The 20,430-nt window shown below is 36.1% G+C and overlaps 1 protein-coding gene across 4 annotated transcripts in view; it reads right to left on the bottom strand.

The window, feature by feature from the left end:
* Positions 1–2,354: 2,354 nt before the first annotated feature.
* The window catches only part of GABRG2 (gamma-aminobutyric acid type A receptor gamma2 subunit), an 89,900-nt gene continuing 71,824 nt past the window's right edge, over positions 2,355–20,430 (bottom strand). For 2 of the 4 annotated variants that reach the window (XM_025388539.1, XM_025388542.1), the window contains 4 exons: positions 15,137–15,289; positions 8,571–8,776; positions 6,122–6,145; positions 2,355–4,779 (listed from right to left, as the gene is read on the bottom strand). In XM_025388539.1, the coding sequence (XP_025244324.1) occupies positions 4,504–4,779; positions 6,122–6,145; positions 8,571–8,776; positions 15,137–15,289 (659 nt within the window). In that variant the 3' untranslated portion in view covers positions 2,355–4,503. The remainder of the gene's footprint in view (positions 4,780–6,121; positions 6,146–8,570; positions 8,777–15,136; positions 15,290–20,430) is intronic. The other 2 variants (XM_025388541.1, XM_025388543.1) reach the window with 1 other exon arrangement.

Raw genomic sequence — 20,430 nt, 5'->3', positions numbered from 1 at the left:
AAAAAAAGAAACTGAATATCATCAAGATAGAAATATTTGGAAATCCCCAGATGTTAACTGAAATTTCTATCCCTCGTCCAGTGACTGTTTTTTTTTTTTTTTTTTTTTAAATGAGAAAGAGTCCTCACAAATGATGATCAATATTTTTAAGCAAAGTAGATATGGTCCTTGTACCCTGTATTTTCTGAAACTTCATATCCTTACTGAGGAAAATTACTAGCATCCAGTAATTCTTTAGTATTAACTCAGTTTCTCCTTATAATAAAGTCTGAGATATACACCAATATTATCTCCATTTTTCAGGTGAGAAAACCGAGGCAGACAAAAGTTGACAGGGCTGATATTTGAACCTAATTAATCTAGAGCAAGAGCCTCTGCTTTTCCAATTAGTTATACAAACCATAATTAGAGGAAACTATTTCTTTATTATCCAAAATGTGGCAAAAGAAAGTTACAACTGGATTTTGCAATTTCTCTATAATCTGTAACCTTAGAAAGAATCATAAGAGTTAGGTCACTCGCCACCACTTTGCTTAAATAGTAGAAAGAATGAACCTGCAGATCCTAGCCATGGAAACTTTTTGGTTGTCTACTGCCCCATACCCTAAAGGACAAAGGCTAACCCTAGGTCTGGAGTTGTTTAGATGTTTCTTTGAAACAGCATTCTGAAAGTAGTATGGGTAATATTAAATATCAATTGGTCATTTTACATGAGAAGGAATAAAATAAATACAAAATCCATTGACTTCCTTCTGTTATGAGGTATTCTAAAATTCCTGTCTCATTGCAATAAAATGAGTCAAAGTGAGGTTTAGATCAAAGAAAGAAAGCATCCTGCAGTTTGGCAGATCCTAAAATATTAACAGAAAGATAAAATATTCCAGAATATTACTTCTAAATTCTGAAATACTGTGAGACACAGTGGAAAGAGCAATGCTCAGATGACCCCTTGATCTGTCATTAACTAGCTGTGTGACTTTTGGCAGTTCACTGAGCACCGAAAAACATAGCCGAGCTTTTTTTCTATGTCATTCCCCCATATTCTACACCTTTGACAAAGATTCATAGTGACAAAGCATAGAGATAGCAATTTTTGACATAATCCCTGAAGACCACATCATTTGGTTAACTTAATTTGACCTTCATTGCAGACAAAAATTGTTGCTACTAGTCAGAATAATATTGAGACTTAATACAAGGAATGAAGGCCATATAAAGATATACACTCAGCTAAAGTTAAGGGCAGTGAGTTAGACAGCAGACAACATCTAAGTGAAAACTACATTTTTATAAGTTTGAAAGGTGAGAAATAGATGTTTAAATTAGATGCAGGAAGACATGCAGGGTCAAGAGAATGGGGCTGAGGATGGTTAGGGCGACTGTGTTGTGAAGATCATACTATATTCCTGGGAGAATTACAAAAGACTTCAAGAAAACATGACATTGTCTCTGGAGTAGGGCTAATCGACTTTGTATGTTTGTAGATTTGGGGGGTATGAATAACAGTTCTTTGGCCTTAAAAATAACTAATGTAATGTGTAAGTTTTTTCCAATGAGACTGGAATTTCCAACATATAGTTTAAAAGACTTACAATGCAAATATTTCCTAAAAATAAAATAGAGTGATGTAGAGTCACTTAAAGGCTTATATGCATAATGCTGGATTCTATTAGGGAAGCTAGTTTGATAGGGTGAAGGGAGCATGACAACAGTGCATGGAAGGCTTTGGAAGTGAGGGAGAGAGCTTTTGACCATTTGTTGAGGGTCACTACATAGGTTAGCATTAGTATATCTAATTTACAGCTGTTAAAATGGAGCCTTCTAGCGGGGCATGGTGGCATGTGTCTGTAGTTCCAGCTATTCAGGAGGCTGCGTCAGGAGGAATGCTTTAGCCCAGAAGTTTGCAGCTTCAGTGAGCTATTATTGTGCCACTGCACTTCAGACTGAGTGACAGAGGGAGACCCCATCTCTAAACAAGTAAACAAATACATAAATTATTTTTAATGGAGGATTCTAAAGGCTGAATCGACAATTGTCTAACAACTGGTAAATAGTAAAGCTGGGATTCCAACTTTGTCTGGCACTGGAATTAATGTTAACCATACCAAAATTCTTGAGGTAGAGAAGGCTTGAATTTTTACTTACTTTATTATATGTCTGCCTTTCTTCTTCACTCTACAACCCACATGCCTCTCTTAATTTTTTTGAGGTGAAGAGTACCGCCATGCAAAACACAGTCACACAGCTCACAAATAAAGCTCACTGACAGGGGATTTGGGGAAATGAGACAGGAAAGAGAGGTCACAATCTCTAAGACAAACAGTCCTGCCAGACTACTGAGATGCCACCATGGATTAGAATGCAGCATTTTTATTGTAAAAGTCCACATGTTAGGCAATTCCCTTTGTGAAAAGGTTTCCAAATACATAGACAGGGAGCAGCTTATAATAAGTGTTAGATTATATATAATATATATTCATATTGCCAATACTATGCACACATTGGAAAGCTAGCTTTTTGTAGTGTCCCCATTACAGAACACATTTCAAGTTGACAATAACATGTTTCTCACCAATGAAACTTGCCAACAACTCTCCCAAAGAGTCAACATTTAATATATTGACAATTCAAAACAAGAAAATAATTCATTCTATTTACATTTGTTTGAGGTTATATACTGGAGCACTGATATATTAAAGGTTTGTAAAACTGGCAGCTAAATGTGTTTCAAGATTCATCCAGATGACTTGATGATGACTTTACATGGTTTTATACTGACAAAGCTGCTCTCTCTTCTATTCTTTTTAGGTTATCTGTAAAGTTATACTAGCTATGACTTAATTATAACAGTAATAATTTCCATAAAAATAATTAAAAAGGGTGCTATTTTAGAAAAATAAGGATTCAGGATGAGTACATGAAGATAGAGCTCAACTCATCATGTTTTAAGTCTGGAGAAACTGCTTTGTTTAATTACAATATAATCTAATGAGACCACAGTCATTGGCTCAACCTCTATGTAAGTCATTCATTTTTGTTTTTTCGGTTTTTAAAATCTAATCTTCAGTACTTTTTCACACAGAATACTACATTCCAAACACTAGTCAGGTATGAATTTTGCTTATTCCTGTTATAAGTTCACAAACAAAATTGTGGATGGGTAAGGACTGACTCATCCCCAAACCTGGAAAAATAATACACAAACTCTAATTATGCCCTAGTAGAGTCATCTCTATACACAAACATAGGACATAAATATTGTTTTAAAAGGAATATGGACTTTGCCTAAAATGAATTTTTGAAGATGAACATAAATAGCTAAAGTTCTTTGGATCCTACTGATTATTTTTACAAAATCAAATATCACTTGACAACACCTATGTAAGAAGATGAATCACTGGTTTCAGGCCAGCACAGAGATTTGCCAGAAGCATGTGAGGGCAATTCACTTCAAACCGTATTTATTGAGCACCAACTATGTGCCAGGCACTATGCAAGGTGCTACGGACCCAAAGAGGAAATGACAAGGATTCTGCCCACAAGGCACTCACAATCACTAGAAGCAGATCTTGAGATGGAGAATAAGTTCTGTTATGATCTATCATCCTAAAAGGAAGAAAAAAATAGCGGCAAGCACATACAATTACTTTATACTCTAGTTATGAAATTGGGCATATTTAGAGGTGGCAAATGTTGATTATTCAGTCTACATTTTACTTAAAGTGTTGTAATATGTAATACAAGGAAAAAATAAGCTGTTCGAATCTTCATGCATGAGGGAGAAGGCAATGAAAATTACTCCCTCCATTTCCAAACCCAAATCCTTATAATTACATTCAGGATTCTTTTATAGCCCAAGGACACAAAATAAAAGACAATAGGATGATAACTTCAATCCATTTATTTTGGATCTAAAGAGATGCATGCACTAAACTTGAAGCATTCTAAGTTATTGAAATATTTACATCATTGTACATGAATGTGGAGGAAATTTTCTTCCTATTTTGAGATAAAGGCATAATAGATTTCTGGACTAGGCTTTCATATTTAAAGTGAATTGTAATTTTTCTTAAATGAGAGAGGTATTCTATTGGGATCAAATTTATCACAACTTGACCCGGAGTGAATATAGGGTACAGTTTTGGACCTTTTCTATCTAATTGCATTATGAATCTAGTAAGGATACCACCACTGTAAATAGTCAGGGCTTTCACTGTTTCATTTGCTGTAGCTGAAAAATATATTATTTGGTTTGAATGTTCTTGCTCTAATTTTACTTTGCCTTGCAGGTTTGAAACACAGCAAACATTGAAGTTCAAAGTACACTAACCAAAGGAGGGCTGGGCACAAACAATATGACATTATAAAATTTACCAGGTTTGGACATAGAAACAAATTCAGATCATTATCAACCACATAGAGGATTATTTAAGTGGACTTAGAACAGACATCTCTCCATGAGACTCAGTGAATAAGACCCATATCAATAAAACCCATACCTCTTCACAGGTAGAGGTAGGAGACCCAATAAACCAGATTAAACAGGCAGAAGGCAGTTGGGAAGAAGATCCGAGCATAGGAGTCCATTTTGGCAATGCGGATATGTATCCTCCCATGTCTCCAAGCTCCTGTTCGACAATCTTCAAAACAGCAGAAAAAACTGGCACAGTCCTTGCCGTCCAGACACTCATAGCCATACTCTTCATCTCTCTCTTGAAGGTGTGTAGCATTATTCATTTGAATGGTTGCTGATCTTGGGCGGATATCAATGGTAGGGGCCTGGGATGAGGGTAGGGAAGGAGAGGGATCAGTTAGTTGTTCTTGAGAGATCCTAGTCTGTTTTTCCACAATGTCACCAATGTGATGATGAATCTGAAAATGGGTACTCAGGAAATTGCTATGACATCATGATCTACAATGGTAAAATTGAACTTAGAAAGATAGCACATTTGCAGATTTCAAATTTTGAGCTTAAGCAGTGCAGCTGAAAATAATATTATCAAGCTAATAGCTATAGCAAGGAGATTGAACACCAAAAGAACTCAAAGTTAAAGATTTAAATAAAACTACATGGAGTCTTATTCTAGTAACTATTAGATGTGAAGTTGGTTACATGAATGCATTTAATGGTGCTGCATGTGAGTAGAACAGATAAATAAAAATGCATCAATTCTGAAATCAAATATTGTGTCATGCTTAGTTATAGGCAAATAGAAAACCCGTTACACTGAGCAAATGTATTACATGTTGTTAATAGAAAATGTTAAAATCTATATAAATATAGAATTCTCCTGATTTTATCCACAAAGGTATGGCTTATGTTTTAAAGCACTATGATACTTTTCCAAATATTCACCATCTATAAGCTTAAGAATGCCAACAATGTTTACCTACATGTGAACGTAAGTTGAGAAAAGAATGTTACTACTTGGCAAATTTCCTGCTAGACCAGTTAGTAAATTTCTATACAAGTATATGATACATTTAATGTTAATTTGGATGATTTAGTTTTAGGATAATGTAAACAGAAATTCTAACATCATGGAATCAGCTATTATATTTAAATAGAAATCTCATTGCAACATATTATGGTAGAGCCAACAGGCCCAAGGATCACTTTGGAAACAAGGAATGGATATTTTAACTCAAAGCCTTTCAAAACGAATATTGTTCTTATAGAACTTACAGGTAAAGTTCAGAAAAACAGAAATCATTAAGTTTACGAAACAATAATGAACCAATCCATTTTGAATTAAGATTTACAGAGTTAAATTTTAGTTTTAAAAGAGTACAAACTTAGTAGGTGTAACCAGTAAGACTCAATCCCATTTTCATCTGAAAAGAGGAAGCTCATTTTGGCTTTGATGGATAAAGCAGCCTTCTTTACCTATGACAGCTCATAAGGATTATAGCTTTTCAGCCTGGTGTAAGATTAATACCTATGTGAATTAGTGTATAGTTGCTGAATCAACTCTAGAAGTCTATAGAACTTTCTCCAACATATTATCTCTAGTAGAATGCTTAAATATCTACTCATAAAACAAAATAAAACACCATGTAAGCATTAATAGTTAAATTCAGCAGTTGCATGCAGTGAATTTCCATTCCAAAAACATTATACCTTGAAGGAAAACATCCGAAGAAGCTTTGGGTGTGTAGACAGAAAAGAGAATTGCATTTGTTTTTAATAAAAAGGAGACAAAAAGAAAAGAAAAAAGAGAGAGAGAGACAAGATAAATTAAAAATACATTTTGAAAACATAGTAAGTGAAATGAACTGAAATTATAAACACAGAAGGAGAGTTCTGAGCTTGGGATAAAGTATTTGCTTAAAATTAAGTGTAATTTTGCAATTACTAGTGAAAGTTTTAATAAATTAATCTACAATTATTTGACTGAAGAAGCCAGAGTTGTTCAACTGTGAGGAAGTTTTCTATTGCCTGGTTCCCCTGTTTAAAAATACCATGATTCTATTTTCTAATTATCATCAAGGATAATTTAATAGGTGAGTCTTGACACAATTATCCAAAAGGCATATTAAACAGGAAAATAAACTTTTAGCTTCTCATTCCCAGTTTATTTTCTTGCTAGCTCTGATAAATCATCTAATTGCCTAAAAAGAAGTGCATGGAATTCTCAGGTAATTTCATTTTCTCAATTTTTTTTATCCTGTTCTCCTCTGCCTTGTCTTCTTCTGCCATTTCCATGACCCTGAATAAAGGAATCTGCCTCTATCTTTGCAACAAAATCCACTCTGCAATGGCCTAGCTGACAGAGAGTGCCAAGGGGCTTTTTCCAAAGGACTCATCAGAACTTGTTTGAAAGTCAGTCCTCACGTCCTTGTTATAGCTGGCAGGTAATATGCCAACTCTCAATAGAACCACCTTCTTGAGGGAGAGTGAAATGGAAAGTGAACAAGAGGGAGCAAACAAAAACAACACAACAAGGAAAATAAAACAAGGATAGAGAAAATGGAAAGTCAGAGAGAGGCGAAACAGACAGGGAAGGGAAGGACTGCATAAAGCATTGTAAATATTTGAACAATTAGAGACAAGCATTTTTTTAAAATCAAGAATAATGATATTTCTTTCTTTACATGTTTCAAAATCTTACATTCAAATAAACACATTACTCTTCCAGTATTTCACGTGGGTTTCTGGAGCTGCATCGGAATACAACCTAGAATCAGCTAAATTCCCTCCTTACAATTCAACCTCCAAAGTCTCTGGGTTGGATAGCTAGAGACTATTACGGCTCCCAAAGCAGAAGAGCAGGATCCAGGACAGTCAGGTGATTCTCTTTGCCCATATCTTGGAAGGGAATGGACCTTAACTTTCATGGGGAGTTCTATGAGCCAGCCACTTTGCTCAGGTGTGTAAATGGGTAACTATGTGCTCTACTCAACACTCACAATAAAAAATAGTTACTTTAGGCATTTGTGTTTGTGCCTCATCCTCACTGTTTGAAGTTTGGTGGCAAGTAGAAGTCATCTTCCCTGTTTTCAAACCGTGACACTGAAATCAATCCAGGCTGGTAAGTGTATAAATCATCAAAATCAACTATCATCACCAACTACTAATGTTAAGTACACTCATGTGTCGAACACTATGTAATATTTTGGGTTTAATTTTTCTGCCCTTCATTGTCACATTTATTTCTCATAGCAGTCCCACAAGACAAGTGTTTTTAAATTATATATATATATATATACACACACGCAAAGAGGCTAACTAACTTGCCCATATAATAGTAAATCACTTGTTTTAAAAACAAAAAGATACCTTCCGAGAACGAAACAAATAGAAATTCTCTAGTGACAATACACAAACTCCACCTCCACACACACACTAAATCATTTGCAAAAATATAGTCACCCTTGAAACTTCAAGGACCTTATAGCTTCCTAGTGGAATGCCTTAGATGGAAGTTTTAATTTAAAACATCAGTAATTTAATAATATTATCGTGGCCAGGCACAGTGGCTCACGCCTCTAATCCCAGCACTTTGCGGGGCTGAGGCAGGTGGATCACCTGAGGTCAGGAGTTACAGACCAGCCTGACCAATATGGTGAAATCCTGTCTCTACTAAAAATATAAAAATTAGCTAGGCGTGGTGGCGTGCGCCTATAGTCCCAGATACTCGGGAAGCTGAGGCAGGAGAATTGCTTGAACCCAGGAGGCAGAGGTTGCAGTAAGCCGAGATCCTGCCACTGCATTCCAGCCTGGGCGACAGAGCGACACCCGATCTCAAAAAATCAGTGAAACCTGGAATAATAGCAACTAGAAGAAGGTTGCATTTCTCAACAATGGCTTTAATCTCCACAAAATAAAGAGAGCAGGTAACTATATTTGCATAAAAATTCTGACAGAGAGAGAAAAATAGAAACAGACTTGAGTCTCCCTCAAGTAACTAATGACCATAAATGAATCATTATGGCCTGGCCAAACTCATACATTCTGTTTTCATCTTGGAGCCCCAGTTGCTGAGCCTTAGCCTGCAGATAGGCTAATGAAAACAAACTAAACCAAAATCATAAAAATTTCAATGGTCCCAATGGGAAATGATACATACAGGATTTTTCTTCTTTTTATCTTTGTCCTTGCTTGGTTTCCGGTTGCTGACAAAATAATGCAAGGTGCCATACTCCACCAAAGCAGAGAAGACAAAGATGAAACAAACAGATACAAAGAGATCCATCGCTGTGACATAGGAGACCTTGGGGAGCGATTTCCGGGCAATGGTGCTGAGGGTGGTCATTGTCAGGACAGTGGTGATACCTGAAGAGAGGTACAATAAATCAGGTCATGTGATTGCATAAGCAAGCTGGGTAACTGAGTCACTTGTGAAACTACACTTGTTTCATGACTTCTGATGGGCAGTTTCAACAATGGGAAAGAAGGTATAAGTGGAATTAATTCACTCTATTTACAAATATTTATTGCCTGTCTACTATGTATCAGTTAAAATGACAAACACTGATGAATAGATTTGGTCTGACCTTTATGTAACTTATATTTTAGTGAGAGAGATATACTGTGAATCATGTCAGCAAAGAAAAGTATAATGTCACATTATGGTATGTGCCATAGAGAATACAGGGATGGTGAGAATCTAGTTAGATAGAAGGCTCCGAGAAGACCTTTTTGAGGAGTTGATGTTTAAAGTAAAGCTTAAAATGTAAGAAGAAACTAACCTTTTGATTATTATTTGATTAAGGGAGGGTTCTGAGAAAGAGAAATCTTGTCTGTTTTTTAAATTTTTAGAAGACCTGGCACCTGGGGAGGGACAAGGGGCTTAAGATTATTTTGGTAAAAAGGAAGCTATAAAATGTGGCACATGCAGACAGTTTACACTTTGTTCCAAGTGCAAGGAGAAATTATTCAAAGATGTTAAATAGAGGAGGTGGGTTATGTGTAAGTGGCATGCTCTGATTGACGGATTCTTTTTAGATTATTATAGGATTCAAATAAGTATCTCAGAAGTAACATAATAAGTAATATTTACTGCAAACTTCCTTCTGACAAGCGCAATGATAAGCACTTCGTATACATTGTTCCTTTGAATCTTCATAGCAGGTATTTTCATTCTGAATGTGTAGATCAGAAGAACAAGACTAAAGAACCAGTACCTCATCCAATAGTTGGTAAGTAGCAGACAGAATTGAACACAGAAATTACATATCTGATTTCAAAGCTCTTACTTTACTAATTATACAACAGCACCTATCCAAACCTGTCCTCTCCGTGATTGTTTAGTGACAGGGAACAATGTCAAGACAACCTATATTTATCAACCAGAGAAGGATGAGGAGATCTCCTATGTAAAAGTTGTGTTATTTATACTAAAGGCAACATGGATTCAATATTCAAATAGGTTCTAGCTCTTGCTATAGGAACTTAAGTCATCTTAACACTCTAGGCCTCAGTTTTCTCATCTGTGGTACTAACTCTTTGAAGGTCCACCTAGCTTACCATTCTACGATTCTAGTTCAGTATTTCTAATCCTGAGTGGAAGCATCTTTTTGCACTCTAAAAGCAATAATCCCACACCTTTACCAGGTTTTGTTATTTATATTTCTTATGGGGGACAGAAAGGAAAATAACGTTTGCATCATTTAATGATGTGCAATCATGACTATTACTGCCAACCAAGAGACTTCTAGAGGACAGTCAGATTCTCCTGCGTCAAACGGAAGTGCTACGGAAACTTCAAAAGAAACAGGTCGGGCCAGGCATGATGGCTCACACCTGAAATTCCAGTACTTTGAGAGGTCGAAGTGGGTGGATCATGAGGTCAAGAGTTCGAGACGAGCCTGGCCAACATGGTGAAACCTCGTCTTTACTAAAAATACAAAAAATTATCTGGGCGTGGTGGTGGGTGCCTACAATCCCAGCTACTCGGGAGGCTGAGGCAGGAGAATCACTTGAACCTGGGAGGCGGGGATTGCAGTAAGCTGAAGTCGTGGCATTGCACTCCAGCCTCTGTGAAAAAAGAAAGAAAGAAGAAAGAAAGAAAGAAAGAAAGAAAGAAAGAAAGAAAGAAAGAAAGAAAGAAAGAAAGAAGAAAGAAAGAAAGAAAGAAAGAAAGAAAGAAAGAAAGAAAGAAAGAAAGAAGGGAGGGAGGGAGGGAGGGAGGGAGGGAAGGAGGGAAGGAAGGAAGGAAGGAAGGAAGGAAGGAAGGAAGGAAGGAAGGAAGGAAGGAAGGAGAAAGTAAGAGGTAGAGAGACTTGGAGGGCAAGAGAAGAGGAAGATACTGAGAAAAGCACCAGTGTCATACAGGAAAAGAGGTAAAGCTTTTACTCTCTAATAAGTAGGTAACTGGTAGAATATGCTAGAAGAAAACTGAGAAAAGCAAAAACACTCTTGAAGAAAGGATAAGAGGAAATAAAATTGCTGTTATCTTCCTAATTGTTCAAGTCTTTTAGCCATTTTTGAAGGGTTTAGCTACATTTCCAAGAATCACGTGGTTCTCTTAGGTCATTTAAGTGTAACTTAATATGAAAGTTTCCTAAATACATACTGTGTTATGAAATTCCAGAGAGTGGAAAGACTAGTGTTGGTTGAAATAACAATAGAGGAAGGGTAGCCTTTAATAGAGGAAAGAGGTGATGAAGTGAACTATGTTTATAAAGACCGTCGGCTCTTTTCTATACGGTTACTGATTATGTAATAACCATTCTCCCTTTCTAGTCTGTATACTCTACAACAACAGAATCTGTCTTAATGCAGTGGAGCATCATGCTGGGACTCAATAAATGTCTGTTCAATGAATGTGTGAAACAATGAATCAATGCATAGTATATACATGAAAGATCAAAGATGCTCAATCTACATTTGATAATAGGAATCCATAATTATGACTTTTGGGAGATATTTTTGATTGCAAAGAACAGCAGTTAAGATTTATTGATCTTTCTTTTCCTTTGGCCAGGTACTGTGTCAAGCACTTTCTCTCTATTATCTCACAAGATCCTCATAATGATTCTATAATGTAAGTATTATTATTATTATTATTACAGGTAACAAACACTGAGCACTGGAAGAATAAAAATTTGTTCAAGATAGAAAGTGGTAGAGATGAGATACAAACCTAGGCAGCCCGACTTCAAATACTGTGCTCTGAACCACAGTATTTTAGCTCCATAAATACATGAAAAATATGCGGAATGAAACGCCAGACAGATGGGACCTATTGTAGATTCCTGACTGGGGAGGTGCTATGGGTCTGGCATCTTCCATGTTGTCATGGTAGAACCTTAGGAAAGTTTGAGATCCTCATCTACAAACTGGGAGTGGTGGTGATAATGATGGGGAACCTTATAAGTCTCTCGTGAAGATTAAATTTAAAAATGTGTGTAAGGTACCAATACCTAGTAAAATCCCAATAAATATTAGGTATTGATAGTATTTATTTTACGAAAGAAAGTTCTATTTCTTAAACTAAAAAACATTTAATTAGGTTGTCTATGCATTAATTCATGTAAGTTCCTCATTGTACCTAATCACAACTGATATTTTTGCAGAGGACTGAAAAACTAAATTGGCACTGTGGCCTTCATTTTACAATCAGGCCTGAGGCCATACTTGACCCTTGACAAGTGAAAATGTCAGTATTTATAGTATGTACTATAGATGAGTTAATTTTTTTTAAATGTGGCATGTGATAATTTGGAAGAAACAAATTCTGACATGCAAGTTAAATACTGATCCAGCAAATTGGGAAAATGTTATTTAGGCTACATAGACATTCATCACAGCCATGTAGAGGTAGACTCTTGAACAAATTCCTCAGGATATTTTCAGGGCTCTGCCTGGAGTCACAGGAAAGAGACTGCGGTGACATCAACAGTGAGAGGCAGAGTAGGGATGGTTTACATTGGCTCCTCAACCAACAATAAGACCGCTTCCATTTTGATAAGCAAATAAGTTAGACTTCTCTTACCTGGGGTAGATGAAATATATCCATAGCTTTTACCACTTCCTCCATTCTTGGCATGAGGTAAGCTCTTCAGGGATGTTACCTCACCTCAAATCAGTTGGGTGAAAAATACCAAATGGTATTTTCATTTCATTCATTGTCAGTACGCCAGAAATACACCTCACCAACTACCACCTAGGAACCAAACTACATTCACTTTTATATGCTCCAAGATGATGGCTACCCATACTCTAGGACTCTGTGCTCAGAAAACAGCCATTATCTCTGAGTCACGTGGATAAATTTATCTTGCTCATCAAACAACATGGCTTAACTGTTCTGTGGCAAGAAGCTTAAGGTCTGCATGTGCTTAAGGTCATCTCATTTAACTCTGGATTGTAAACATTGGAAAAAGTACTGGGACTCAGTGAAATCTAGAGCAGGGTTATAAAAGGTGACTGCACATTTGAATCACCTGGGGATGTTTTGTTTGCTTGTTTTTCAATCCTAACACCTAAATCATGTTCTAAACACATTAGATAAGCATTTCTTGGGGTTGAACTAAGGCATCTGCACTTCAAAAAGTCCTCTAGTGACTTAAATGTGCAATTAAATTTAAGGAGCACTGATCTAGAAAAGTGAGACAGCAAAGTTAAAATAGAGAAACTGGCTAAGCTCCGCTTCTCATCTGTACCTACAATTGGCCTTCAACAAGGCCTCCTACCCAGAGCAAACCTATGGCCCATCAGCTGAGGTGCAGATCTACTGTTTCCTTATGTTGTGACTTTGTGTATGTCATCAAACCTTGCTACAACTCTGCTTCCTTAGCTCAGCTCTAAAAATTGTGATAATAATGATCATTACAGCAACTTCTACATGCAGGTGTTGTGAAGAATAGAAAAGACATAGAGACAATATTGAGCATTCCTGACTTACAAATTATAAACAAATAGAAGTACCTGTCTGCTGTTTGCTCAAGGGCCTCTCGCTCATTCCAAAACTCACTCACTTTGATCCTTTCTTCCACCATAACCCTTTGCCAGTGAATACTCATTTACTGAGTGGGTTAAATGAGCTACCCAAAGAGTAATGAGAGAGATTTTGGCCAGCAAGAATCCAGGCTTCAAGAGGAGAGACTGATTGGAAATCTCATCCTTAAAATGTTTTTGGGAAGTGGGTGGATTGGAATACGTCAATGTATTTGCTCCATCCATTCATAAGTGTATACATTAATTGAACAATTATTTGAGGTCAGTCATGTTCCAGGCACTGTACTAGAGATGTACAAGACTGACATTCTGGCGAGAGACATAGAAGCACGTAATGCAGTATATATCCATTCACAGTGACGAGTAAGAGTCCTAAAGTAATAGGCTCAACATATTTGCGGTTTGTTTCAGCATGTAGCATTAGACAAGATATTTTAATTTTTGAGAAGTACTTGTAACACAAAGTACCACATATAACAGGAAAAATCAAAATAACTTTCTTTTGAAACAGATGGGAAACTAAATTAGGTTTGGAAGAGGACAGATATGCAAATGATGTCTTTTTTCCCCCACTAATCACTTCTGCCCTCAGCTTAATAACTTAGTACAGACCATTTTGTCAGAAAATGATTATAGTAGCCAACATTCCTGAGGCTTTACTTTGTTATGTGCAATTTGCATCAAATACTTTATTTAACCCTAGTAGAACCCAATAAGTTAGATGCAGGAAATTATACATGTTTTATATATGAGGAAATTGTGAATTAGAGATTAAATGACATTCTAATGTTATACTAAATGTGGGATGTCAAACCCATATTTGTGGGACTTCAAAACCCAATTTCCTAGCTATTACACCCTACTGACTCTTTAGACTATCAGCAAGAGATGTGGTTCTAGGTTTTACATAGCTGATGAAAGGTGTTGAATTTTATTCACCTCTCACAAGCTTTAGTTTTAGTTCAGGTTTTAAAAAGTTGCACGTGCTGGGCTTTGTTTTAGTCTGTGTGAGTCTTCTTCCCCATTTGAAGAAAAAGATGTGAAAATTCAAGACAAAGATCACCATATATATTAGATTGAGCAAATTGCAAATAATCTTGAGTCGCTTCCTCCCCCGAAATTTCACAGGTAAATATGTTTTCTCAAAAATATTTTTTTCCATGGCTCTTCTGTAAAGAGCCAATTACTTCAAATGTTATCCCAATAATTACTCATGTGGCAAATAGCCAAAAGTCAATGGCGTGCTGGTAAATGTGTAACAATTAACTCTAGAAAATAGAAGGCCCTGATTTTTATTGTTTCCATGTTCTTAATATGTCCTCCTTGGCTGATTTCACATTATCAGTGTGACATTACCGAATACCAAGTTCGAAAGAGAGTAACACAATCAGCTTTCACGAGCTGGTGCAAGCAGCTTCACCATATGACCCAGAGACCTAAACAAACACATCTGTTCATATTAAAACAGTTTTTAAAAACTAGTTAACTAAAATTTCTTAAGAAAAATTACTCAAGAAAAGCTATCCAGGTAACTAAGGAGAACCAAACTGCAAAAGTAGGAAACCTTAAACACTGTTTTAAAAAACGACAATTCTCTTGAACATGAAACTAATGGTATTTCTATGCAATTGCAGGCTAAATTGAAAGCAGATCAACATAGAAATAGAAGTAAAAATTACTTGTATTTGCCACTTATCTTGAGAAACTGCAACATAAACAAAGGTGTCTCACCTAAAGATGTTCTGGCTGGAACAGCATCCTTATTGATCCAGAAAGACACCCAGGATAGGACGACAATGAGTGTGCAGGGGATATAGGTCTGGATGGTAAAGTATCCCATTCTTCTGCTCAGATCAAAGTAGACAGACATAACCACATAATCTCCTGGAACAGGACAAAGATAGCACCATACAACCCTTTATCAATCACTGGAAAGCATTTTAAAATAAGCATATATTCAATGGTCATGCACACACATTTAAATTAAGAGTTTTCTACAAGTGGTATGTTGAAAACTATTTTTGCCCACTTGGGTTAAAAAACAAAAACGAAACACAACCTGAACTGAATCCTGACTCTTTTAGAACCAATTTGTCTACTAGATGGAAGGAAACATTTTTAGCATACCGATATATTTTCTTCTTTCTGTGCTTTCTGACGTCCTCTCTTCCTACTTCACAAACATTATAAAAATGTTCGTTTGGTGAGGAGGGCAGGGAACAGTATTTCTACATTGTGCATATCTTGTCTGCAATTCATTCTAGGTTTTGTAACAATTTCCTCTTATTTCTTAGGACAAAATCTTTATCTATAAAAACCAGACAGGAATATCGTGGTGCTTGACACTAATAAATGAACATTTTACTCAGAATTTATAACTAAATTCCTATGATGTGACATTTTTTCACATGTTAATTGAATCATATGGTTTTCCTTCATAGCAGTTACTTTAAATTTTAAATCTTCATTCATTTGTGTGGTGATTTTTGCAGTATCTTTCCCCCTACTGGACTTTATCTGCGTGAGTCCACAAACAGTGCCCATTTAAGCCCACCATTGCAAATGCTAGTACTTAGCATTCTGCATGACTCCAAACAGGCATTCAGTAACATTTGTCAAGTAATTGTGCAAATGAATTCATGCCTTTATAAATTCTACAGATAAAATTCTCTAAAAATCAAGAAGATACATTATGGAACATTTGAATTAAAAAGCAAAATTTGGCCTGGCACAGTGGCTCATGCCTGTAATCCCATCACTTTGGGAAGCTGAGGTGGGCAGATCACAAGGTCAGGAGACTGAGACAATCCTGGCTAAAAAGGTGAAACCCCATCTCTACTAAAAATACAAAAATTAGCCAGGCGTGGTGGTGTGTGCCTGTAGTCCCAGCTACTCAGGAGGCTGAGGCAGGAGAATGGCCTGAACCCGGGAGGTGGTGATTGTAGTAAGCTGAGATTGTGCCACTGCACTCCAGCCTGGGCAACAGAGCAAGACTCCTTCTCAAAAAAAAAAAAAAAAAAAAAAAGCAAAATTTATGTAAATAATCCAGAGACTATATTTAGAAAAACTACTAAAAGAATAAAGGAATAACCATGTAGCCGTGCATGAGAACAATTTATTGTGACACAGTTTGAAGTCTCTGACTTTTTAAAATCATGATGCATAAATTGCTGTTAAAATTCCATGTCGTTCATTTTGAATTATCCCAAGTAAAATTTTAAAGCATTTTAATTTTTAAAATCAGAAAATATACTACAGAAACACATCCCAGTTACTACACCTTTTTAAAATACTCTTAGAGAATATCAGTTTCAAATATTGTATCTGCACTCACAATGTGGGATGAATAAATGAGATAGCTTTTCAAATGTTGCTTTTTTTTCCTTTGCTAAATTATATTTTGCTCTAAAATGCATAGATAATTAAATTCAAATCATATCTTTTAGCTTGATTAGTTGGCTTTGTGCCTACGTTTCCCTACTTACATGCCTGATTTAATCTGATTTGAAAATAAGGTGCCCTAGAAGCCTCATGCAGAGAAGATTGACTTAGAGGAGTGAGTTACTACTACTCAGTCTAGTTTTTATTTCCCACTCTCAAGCTTTACCCCATACTCCGCAAAGCTGCTGAAATAGAAAGACCTTTACTGGATGCTCTTTGAGGGAGTAGACTGTCGCCTAACGTTGCACTGTTTCCTAAGTGGGGTTTTGAATGCCTCTTAACACTGCCTTTTGGTAGACTGTCATACAGTTACTTGTTTAAGTCAGACCTGGTTGATGTAGTGATCATGAGCTAGCACTGATCAGGGAATTCGGCTTCCAATGGGACACCAGTTTCCTCCCAGAGATCAATAAGTAGCAATTATTTAGCAACTGTGCCTAAAGACTTGAAGGTAGAAATTTTTTATCAAAGATAATAAATTTTAGCTACTTCCCACAGCATATGCTTCTCTATGTTAATTTATTGAACATAAGCTATTTAAAGCCATAGAATTTCATAAATTAGTTTGGTCTTTGCTTTTGTCCTAATTTAGAATATAATAGACACAGGCTATGATTGAAGAGTAAAAAGATTTAATTTGAGATGACCTCTATTAACATCCATCTTTTTCTTTCTCATTTCTTTGATCAGAATACTAAAGGCAAATACATCCTCTCTTATTCCAGTTAGGAAAAGCAAAGTAATAAAAGAAGATTTTTCATTTAAATAATAATATTCAGGGGTACCTTTTCTCCTATTTTCTCAGTCCTTGAGCTTTCTGCACATTTTAAATGTGTTTAAATAAAAAATTGTGAATTATAATGTTTTAAATAAAGCTAGACAATTTTAGTAACTTCTTTTCACCTTATCATGTAAGTGAATGAGGATCTGCACTTTGGTATTAATGATCTGGCATTTTTAACGGTGAACTTTAATTTTGTCCAAAGTTAACAAGATAATTACCTCAATTCAATCCTCCACTTCCCTTTAGGTCAGAGTCTAAACTTCCATCGTCCACTTATCTATCAATTTCTATTATAAGGTAATGGCTTCTGAGCATCTCTCACCATTGCCAGCAAGTCTACAGCTTTTCTACCAGTGGATTATGGACTCAAACTTGAGAACAAGCCATTTAAAAGCCAGGCAGCTTCACGGTGACAGCCTGATGCCTGTCATATCTCCAAGGCTTCGTCGCTTTCTGTATTCCTAAAACCTCTTGGGCTAAAGGGCCTATAAAATGAAATCCCCTTAAAGTACCGCATCAGTGATTCCCCATGCCCGAAAGGTTTAAATGCCAAGCAAGTCAAAGGTGGTTATTTCTGCCACTTCAGATTTATTCCTCCTATTGATTTATCCTAACATATGACATTAAAGTTATAGTATTTTATGTATTAGTTTCATTCCTGCTTTGGTCTTAATTTAGAGTTTATAGATGAAGGCTATGATTGAAGAGCAGAGACATATAATTTCAAACAACACTCATTAATGTTTATCTTTTTTTGTGTGAAATACTTATGTCTAGTTTTAGGAAGAGAGTATCAATGTAGGGTTTTTTTTTAAAGCTGTAGTGGTAAATAACCATACGATAGTTTTAAAATTTAATATTTAGTGGAGTGTTTAGGTTCTTATTTTCTACATGAAACTATCTCATCTTAAAAACTTGAAGATTCCACGGTAGAGAAGTCTTTGCCTCTATTAAACCCCTGACATAATAGAAAATAATTTTCAAGTTGCCAGTCATGAAAGCCTACTATGTGTAGACACTGGGCTGAATGGTTTGCATATATTATCTGTAAATATCCTAAATGCTTTGTCAGGATGGTAAAAAAACGAAGTATCAAATGTATCTTCATTTTGTTCCTCTCTCGCCATTCTTACTCAACTAAAACATAGTTGAATAAAGTATATCTTATTCTACTAGGTTAACTTTGAGGGCATAAATAGTGTTGTACTCTTCTTTACATTCCTTTCTCTAGCTCCTTTTTAAAGCCCACAGATATGTTTAATCACTGCTATGCACAGAGCAGTGTATTAGGTAATGTGGAGATTAAGACATAGGGGGCCTCATAACTGATTCTAAATTAAGTGTGTTAAAAGGACATAAGATTATTCTTTTTCTACAACCCAGATAGACAGAGAGATGTTCTGGGACAATGCATTTGATCTAGCCTTAGCATCCCTCATTAAACACTTGAATTGGGGGCATAAATCCGTGAGGCTGATTTTGACCAAAGACATGCAGGAGAGTTGATTGAGTTTTCATTTGGGAAAATTGTTTTCTGAAATTAGATCTGTACCTCACTCTAACACACAAAATAAATTTAACATGGAACAAAGATCCAAATTTATGAGCGAATATAAATACTACAGAATGAAAACTATAGAATATCTATATAATCTTAGTGTCGAAAAAGCTTTGTCAAGTATAACATAAAATTTAAAAGGCATAAAGGAAAAAAGTTATGGGTTGACTGTGTAAAATGTAAGACTTCTGTGTTACCAAGACTGCTATCTGGGCACCGTGGCTCATACCTGTAATCCCCTCACTTGGGGAGCACAAGGCACATGGATTGCTTGAGTCCAGGAGTTCAATACCAGCCTGGGCAACATAGTAAAAACCCATCACTACAAAAAAAAAAAAAAACAAAAATTAGCCAGGCATGGTGGCATGCACCTGTAGTCCCAGCTACTCCAGGGACCAAGGTAGGAGGATCCCTTGAGCCTGGGAGGTGGAAGTTGCAGGTTGCAGGTTGCAGTGGGTGGAAGGACATCCTTCTACCACACCTCAGACTCCTGCACTCTAGTGTGGGTGACAGTGACACTTTGTTAAAAAAAAAAAAAAAAAAAGAAGGAAGAAAAGAAAAGAAAAAGAATGCAATAACCAGTTTTAAAAGGCAAAACATCACATTTGAGTGTGGTGAGATATTTCCAAAATAAATAAGAATTCAAAGGCTAATATCACCAATACATAAAGAATTCCCATTTGTCATTGAGGAGAAAAAAAAACTAAATTTTTAACTAAGCTAAAACATGAATGAAGAACTTATAAATACAAAATATTTGAAAACTCAACTTCAGAGGGGATCAGTGAAATCCAACATCTAATAATAGTATTTCATTTTCAGCCTGGCAGATTGAGGAAAAAATAAATTCTTTGGTAATGTTTGGTCCTGAAAATATGTGGACAGGGATCAGAGGTACACTTTCTTGGTGGGGATATACAATGAAGTGAACTTTTAGGAAGATAATCTGGAAGTATATAAAAACATATTTTATTCTTAAATGTCTTGGATAAACACGACAGAAACAAAAAGTTTTCAAATATTGCCACTCAGTTGGCACCAAAATGTTCTCATGGTTTGTCACGTGCCTAGAAGTCTAGGTAGAATACCCAATCTTTGGGCAGAATCCCAATCCCTGAGCTTAAGTGATCCAGAACATTATTGTGTATAAAAGATTTCCAAATTAGTCAGTTGCTAACTTCTATAAATGCTACTCCCAGGCAGTTTCTGCATTCATCACTTGCCCACCATTCTCGGGGTTGT

Source organism: Theropithecus gelada, chromosome 6 (genome assembly GCF_003255815.1).
Source record: "Theropithecus gelada isolate Dixy chromosome 6, Tgel_1.0, whole genome shotgun sequence".
Lineage (NCBI taxonomy): Eukaryota > Metazoa > Chordata > Mammalia > Primates > Cercopithecidae > Theropithecus > Theropithecus gelada.
The sequence above is the reverse complement of the archived record's forward strand: the minus strand, read 5'-3'. Positions and strand labels throughout refer to the sequence as shown.